The 7,500-nt window shown below is 42.3% G+C and overlaps 2 protein-coding genes across 2 annotated transcripts in view; both read left to right on the top strand.

Annotated features, from left to right (window-relative positions):
* LOC134181159 (glutamate receptor 4-like) overlaps positions 1–3,334 on the top strand; it is a 7,930-nt gene extending 4,596 nt beyond the window's left edge. Inside the window, exons 8-12 of the mRNA XM_062648379.1 lie at positions 57–164; positions 242–385; positions 453–665; positions 1,872–2,951; positions 3,013–3,334. Of these exons, the coding sequence (XP_062504363.1) occupies positions 57–164; positions 242–385; positions 453–665; positions 1,872–2,951; positions 3,013–3,054 (1,587 nt within the window). The 3' untranslated portion in view covers positions 3,055–3,334. The remainder of the gene's footprint in view (positions 1–56; positions 165–241; positions 386–452; positions 666–1,871; positions 2,952–3,012) is intronic.
* Positions 3,335–4,523: 1,189 nt separating this feature from the next.
* LOC134181034 (glutamate receptor ionotropic, delta-1-like) overlaps positions 4,524–7,500 on the top strand; it is a 7,642-nt gene continuing 4,665 nt past the window's right edge. The window contains exons 1-5 of the mRNA XM_062648233.1: positions 4,524–4,684; positions 4,759–4,893; positions 4,972–5,214; positions 5,299–5,477; positions 5,555–5,632. Coding sequence (XP_062504217.1) covers positions 4,573–4,684; positions 4,759–4,893; positions 4,972–5,214; positions 5,299–5,477; positions 5,555–5,632 — 747 coding nt within the window. The 5' untranslated portion in view covers positions 4,524–4,572. The remainder of the gene's footprint in view (positions 4,685–4,758; positions 4,894–4,971; positions 5,215–5,298; positions 5,478–5,554; positions 5,633–7,500) is intronic.

Raw genomic sequence — 7,500 nt, 5'->3', positions numbered from 1 at the left:
ATAGAGATTGAAGACTGTATATACTTCTCTCTAAGTATAGACTTTTGTCTCTGAAGGCAAACCTTCGAGGTATTGGCGGACCTATGCATTTCGGGAACGCTTTCGATAGGTCATACCCAACGTTGTATGACGTATTAGACATAAGTCCATTCGTCGTTGCTACAGTAAGCAGCTTGTATGTCATTTGATAGAAATTTCTGTATTTACATGTATACAATGTTTTTCTCTTCTGTTTTACAAGATTGGGGTTTATGATAGCAGCAGTTCTCTCTGGTTGCACGACTTGCAACCTTTGAAAAGCAATGCCAAGAAGTCAGGCCGTTATAGAAGGCAGCAGAAACAGTGTGAAGCCGCTACAGACTTTTTCAGAGTTACAACCATGATAGTAAGTCAGTTGAGAGTTTAGACAAACGGTGTGACTTACACTAGAGCATTTTTGATGCTGCATCTAGGAGCCCCCTTTCGTTATATGGGATCCGAATAGGACGATAGCGCCAGGGGAGACACATAAGGACCACTATGCTGGTATTGTGATTGATATAATGGAGGAGATCTCGAAATCTCTTAGGTTTGAGTACGCTATGCATTTACCGAAAGATCTCAAGTATGGCTCAATAGATGAAGACGGGGTTGGTAACGGGATGGTTGGAGAACTAATGAGATGCGTAAGTATAATTAGAATATTAACTTGTTTGATTGCCAAGCGTCAATAATAGATGCAATATGGATTTTACATTCCTACATGAATGCATGCATACACACACACACACACACACACACACACACACACACACACACACACACACACACACACACACACACACACACACACACACGCAAGCACACAAGAGTACACAGACACTCTCACACAGACACACGCACACACACACGCACACCCCACACGCTCCCTCCACACACACACACACACGCACACACACACACACACACACACACACACACACACACACACACACACACCACACCACCCACACACCTACACACACTAACTCACTGACCTACACAAACTAACTCACCCCCACACCCACACACACACACCTCTACTTACTAACTCATCCTGCCCCTTCCACACACACACACACACACACACACACACACACACACACACACACACACACACACACACACACACACACACACACACACACACACACACACACACACACACTCACAGCGCACAGACCTCTATAATACGGGTAAATAATTAGGTAGTTGGTAAAGCGTTTTAAATAAACGTTTCTGCATGTATCAGTTTACAAAGGGTCAGCCTGACGCTTACTCCAAAGGTACTGCCGTGACACCAAATTTTCATCTGGAGCTTGGCCAGAAGCACCCTTAGGCGCTGTAGAATGATTTATCTCTGGGATTAGACATTAAAGCCGACAGATACCCGTATATTAAACTATATTTAGCCAGGGCAACGATCTTCACTATTTGTGGTCTCACCCATTGCAAGTGCGAATGCTCAAGAGAACTTCCCTGATGCTTACACCGAGACAAGTTAACGTTGTGACAGGAGGCTCTGGCTGTATTAATTCAAATGCTAAGTACACTTTCACCACTTCACTTCACTGCAGATAACTTAACTACGCATGCATACCACGTACAAGCATACATACATGTCACGCATGCGTACAAGCACTGATGATATAGCACACGTTCATACATAATTAGAATACAGACGCTAGATAGCCAAAGAAATCCATAATCAGTGCTTTCATAGGTCAAGGGAAGTAGGGACCGCTTGCAGTAGGAACCGCTTGGATGAAATTGCAACCATGTTTGAGTTCACTGTTCTAGCTAAGGGATCAGGCTGAGCATGACGTACCCTTACAACCGTTTCTGTTGTGTAGGAATCTGACCTGGCAGCGGCTGCCTTCGCAACCACCTTCAGTCGTTCCAAGTACATACATTTCACAAAGCCATACATTGATGCCGGAAAAACCCTACTGGTATACAAAGGAGAGGTTACGAGTTTCGACGTCTGGGCATTTCTGGATCCATTTGACTTCTTCACAAAACTCGTCATCGTTGGCTGTTTCGTCGCCGTTTCTTTCGTCTACATCATTTTGGAAAAAGTCAGCTCTTGTCGTCAAACTTTGGATCTCGAGGAGAACGAACACCGTGACGGAAGGTCGGAAAGATTGGCATACAGCAACCCCGTTTGGTTGCTTTACACCACCGCCATGCAGCAAGGCCCGGATTATGTTTCCTCCCTATCTGGAAAAATAATCGTTGCCGGATGGTTTTTCTTCTGTCTGGTAATCGTCGCTACGTATACCGCAAACTTAGCCGCCTTTCTAACGGTCAGAAGTTTTGCTGATGGTTTGCATTCATTAGACGACTTGGCAAAACAGACGGAAGTGATCTACGGCACTGTAAAGAACACATCAATTTCTGACTATTTTAAAAACTCTCCCATCAACGTCCATCGGCAAATGTACGAATTTATGGCGTCGACTCAGGGAGCATTAGTAGACACGGCAGCTGAAGCATACGATCGAGTTGAAAGTCAAAGTAAAGGGCCATACGTGTTTATCTGGGACGAGCCTATTCTCCAATATCGCACATCTCACAGACCCTGTAAGAGTAAAGTCGTCGGGCGAACGTTTCATTTCCAGGGTTATGCATTAGCGTTACCTCGCAACATGCCATATCAACGCAACTTCTCTCTGGCCGTGTTGAAACTGAGAGATTCTGGAAAAATCGAGGAGCTCCGAGAGAAATGGCTTAAGGCAGGTGATTGCGATGTGACGGTTCAGGAGAAGGATGTTACCAACGCGGAGGAAGTTCACTTCAGTGATTTAATCGGAGTGTTTATCATTTTGGGAACGGCAGTCGCGTTGTCGCTAGCCGTCGCAGTTGTGGAGCATTTGCGGTGGAAACGACAGAGACGAGCTACGGTTAACGTTTCCAGCAATATGGATGGACAGGTGGTAGTAAATTAGACATCCTTTTTATATAATAAACGTAAAACCTTGATTGTTATTTCAGATTTCTTCCACGAGGAACGTACACGATGCATGGAGAGAATGATCATCTTTCTGACAAACTGCAGGAGCAGAACATACCAACATATTCTTACTCATTTATATCTGTTGTTGGTCAAATGGAAGGGTATATACAGTAGTTAATACTAATGCTATTAGACAGACTAACTACATTTAGGTGAAATTTCCAAATTGCAGTTAGGCTATTGATACGTGCATATAATGTTAAATATTTTGTACGTACTTACAATACAGTTGAATTATTGATTTATACGTATGTTTTTGGTACTGTTGATGCTTGTTCAGCATTATGTCATGAGAGTTACACAAACCATTCCATGTGTACCAATAACTGTTTTTAGCTGCAAGCAGCTGAGCTTGTCCATATACATACCGGTACACACACACACACACACACACACACACACACACACACACACACACACACACACACACACACACACACACACACACACACACACACACACACACGTGCATACTTATAAGTGAGCCGAGCGTACTAGGTTTCAGTCCAAATTCACCGGTCCACCTTTTACCGTGACAACACCGATGCGGACTCAAGGTGTGCTGAGCCCTCTCGGGTCACAATGTCCTGAGAAAATGGGGATTCATACATACTTTACAAATATTTTTGTTACATTTTAGATGACATTTTATTATTATGCGTCTATGACTCATCCACACCATAGGGTAGGGGGAGGCTTTAGCTTCCCGATATTTGTAGGCGTGTCAAGCAGAAACGCCATGTTTTACCCAAGTTCTCAAACAGTTGGCTTACTCTTAGTGTGCGTACACGTGATGCTATATAGTTCAATTCGTTAGAGAGTCTTGCTATGAAGTGAGCACATCCGGGACCCTAAAGGGTTGCATGTTCAAGTTACAGTGATGGCGAGCTATGGCATAACTTCCTTGGGCAAGAAACTCACACACAATTAATTATTTCAACTTAGTAGTATAAATGAGTACCTAACCTTTGACTGGACCCCCAACTGCGACAAAGTTCATCAGCTACTGGGGTCAAGGTGGAACTTCGAGTGCCTATGCACACAACAATTGTAGTTGCAGTCGGAGCTCCTGCGAGTACCTGGCCAAGCTCCAGGAGATTGCTTAGCACGGTCCATAGCTCCTACGTATACATATTGTGCACAGGAACCCAGCCATCTGGCTGGGAGAAGTAACGCCAGCTCCTTATCTATATATCTGTCCTACCTATCCAAAATCGTATAACTTTGTCTAGCCTACCATGCATGCATTTTTGGAAGTGAAAAGATCGTGGCTTTCGAGTGTAATTGATCAGTGAGCCCCTCCAAACTTGAGGACCATGATACTCGATCCGGTGTCCAGACTACTAAAATATGCATGCAACTGAATAACCGTAGAAATGTTGACTATATATCTGATCTGGATATTAGACCTGCGATGAGTAGTCACGTGCTTGATCGAATGCTAATTATTTTTACAGCTCAACCTACAATAATTATTCTTCTTGGCTCGGGTAGTCATGTGACTATAGACTCACTCTTGTGTCACGCATTAAGTCACTATGATTTCTACCGCGTCGCCACAGTTGTTGCTCGCTATTTTTGCTCTCATCTCATGGTGCCCCATTCGATCTGACGGCTCAGAGTCCTTTAGCAAAGAGAGTCCTATGGCTTGTGAGTAATCAACCGCTTCCAGATTACCTCTAACCGGTCTGCATTTCGTAAGCATAGACATCATCTGTTTCTAGACGTCTTCGTTGATGGCTCGTACTCAGACGTAGCTGTTGAGGCTGTTTACGACAAAGTTGTTCGGGATAGTCAAGACGAGTACGACAAAGTCGGAAGGAGACAAACTCTAAAGATCGTCAACGTTAGGACGGCAGGTGAGAACGTATCGGTACTTAACAAGATATGATGATATAAGGGTGTGACTGGGCGTGGTCATTATCGGTTTGTGACAGGAGCCTGCAGCTTGGCCCAAGACTCTGTTGTTGTCCACTTGACTACGGACTGCTTGACTACTAACGTTTCGCACTTAGCAGCGCCTGTTGTATCGGTTCCTTCTTACTATGCCGGGGAGTTTGGGTCAAGTGCACTTCACGTGAGCTTTGCTCCCACCACCAGCTTCCAACTTCCAGTTCTCCTAGCCATCGCTGAGAAACTAGAATGGACGTCAGCGGTGTACGTTGGCGACCCGAGCGAAGGTGATATTTGTAGTGTTTAGTCGTACTACAACGCACAAGGTCATCACGAGCACACTCCTGAAGGCGTAACGTTTTTGTTGACAGATGGTGATGCATTTTTCCAACGATTGCTACGTTGCAGCAGGACATTCAAACTAACGGACATTGTAACATTAAAAGAGGACACGGATCACGAGAAAATTTATTGGAAAATCCACAACAACGACGCTGATTTCGTCCTTGTTCACTGCCATACTTCCTTGTGTTTTCAGCTCGTTACAAAGGTGGTTATTTGGTTGTTGATTATTGATGTTAATCTCTCTACTTTGAACGTGTTGGTAACGACGTGACTTGTTATTAGTTGTTCTATCTTCGAAGTGAAAATGCAAATGGAGGCTCCACTTCACCGTGGTTTATAACTGAAAGCCTCACAAAGAGTGTAAGTACGTACTTGGTACTATGTGATAAATTAATTAATATTGGTTTTTCTAAAAGACTTTGTTGTATAACAACAGACGTGGAATGCAAATCTGTGTGTGTGTGTGTGTGTGTGTGTGTGTGTGTGTGTGTGTGTGTGCGTGCGTGCGTGTGTGTGTGTGTGTGTGTGTGCGTGTGTGTGTGTGTGTGTGTGTACGTGCGTGCGCGCGTGTGTGTGTCTGTTTGTGTGTGTGTGTGTGTGTGTGTGTGTGTGTGTGTGTGTGTGTGTGTGTGTGTGTGTGTGTGCGCGCGCGCGCTAGATAATCTAGAGTAGCAACCTAGTAAAATAAATTTTTGGTGTATAAGAACGTTTGAATTTGTCAAGAATGGCGGATCTAGCAGTTTGAATTAATACACCTGGCAATACGAATAAGTGCGACAAATTTCTTACACTGCACTTTATACAGAGTTCTGGCCAGGACTAGGCGGAAACCGCCAATACTAATGACCACGCCCACAAATACTTTAATGGCCACGCCCATAAATCTATATCAATACTCAACTCTAGGTGATGCTCCTTACTTCCTGGTCTATTTCCTGCTTTGTAGGATGGAACGTCTGCTCAGGGAGATTTCTGTATACATCTTTATTAAATCACCTCTCTGTAGTCTCTTTATTAGAGAGATGAATTGAAAACAATTCATGATGGTTTAGACACATGAGGCTTTCTGGCGAAGCAGCTGTTACTCCTCCTTGGTATCTGACACTTCATTAGGATTAATTAAGTAAACAAGCTTAAAATTAATTGGATATTTACTGGTGAAGCCTCATCTATTTAGTGTAAAATAAGATTACAATACCGACATGTGTCGTTAAGTGCTTTTTACATAAAATGTAGTGCAATGTATTTGTACAACCTAACCCCATAAACAAGGTTTTACTTCATACCCCAACTGTTACTCTGTGTCTATAATGATATCTGTGGCATTCCTATGTAAACCTACCAGCAAACAACACTCCACCTCACTGCTCCTCATTAGGACAATGATGGTTGGAACCTCCCCATTCGTCTAGGAACGCTCCCAACCGTCAAAATGACGGTAAAACGGTCCTGCCTAGAACGTTGCATTATATGATTTAGAACAAATACACGTGTAAATAGATGTATATTAACATAAAGAAATTAGAAAATTAAAATGTTTTTTGTTTAACTATAATAATTAAAAATATAGTATTACAATTAATTCTTTTTTCAGTGTCGTTGTCGCTAAGATCGACTACAAAATATTAATTCATGATGGATTAAATTTTAAGGGCTCCTTGCAAGAGCGTAAATATATTGCCGCGCCATAATTATTATTATAGGCGATGTAATTGAAGGATTACGATATACAGGACATGTATAATATGGACACTATACAGACAGATAGTCTGTTTCATTGGCTTGAAGTTGCATATACAGGAATTTAAAAATTGCGTACAAAAATATTGTAATTCAAGTCTAGAAAAAATGTTAGAAGAATTCAATCAGAGTGGCCGTTGTCCTTCTAATAATCAGTCCCTCTAGTAGCAGCAGTTGACTAGTAACTATGAGTCTACTAGCAATACAACATGTCTATTCTGTCTTTGACTATTATTACGCCATCTTAATTAATATGTTGTCTATCACATCACATAAAAAGTAATGGACGGCTAAAGTTAGTAATTGACTTTAAATTTTATGTTTTAAGTACAAAATAGTCAAAATTTGTTTTTATTTTCTTGTTTAAGTAGAGAATTCTCCTTGTGGATGATAGTCTACGCGTAGAGGCAAGAAATATCAGGAGACTCTTGATTCTATCTCAGTTTTTGTACTATTTTTACAGTCACATGTTGGTCTTGCTTCATTTT

The sequence above is a fragment of the Corticium candelabrum genome, chromosome 6, assembly GCF_963422355.1.
Source record: "Corticium candelabrum chromosome 6, ooCorCand1.1, whole genome shotgun sequence".
Classification (NCBI taxonomy): Eukaryota; Metazoa; Porifera; class Homoscleromorpha; order Homosclerophorida; family Plakinidae; genus Corticium; species Corticium candelabrum.
This window is presented reverse-complemented; position numbering and strand designations above follow the sequence as displayed.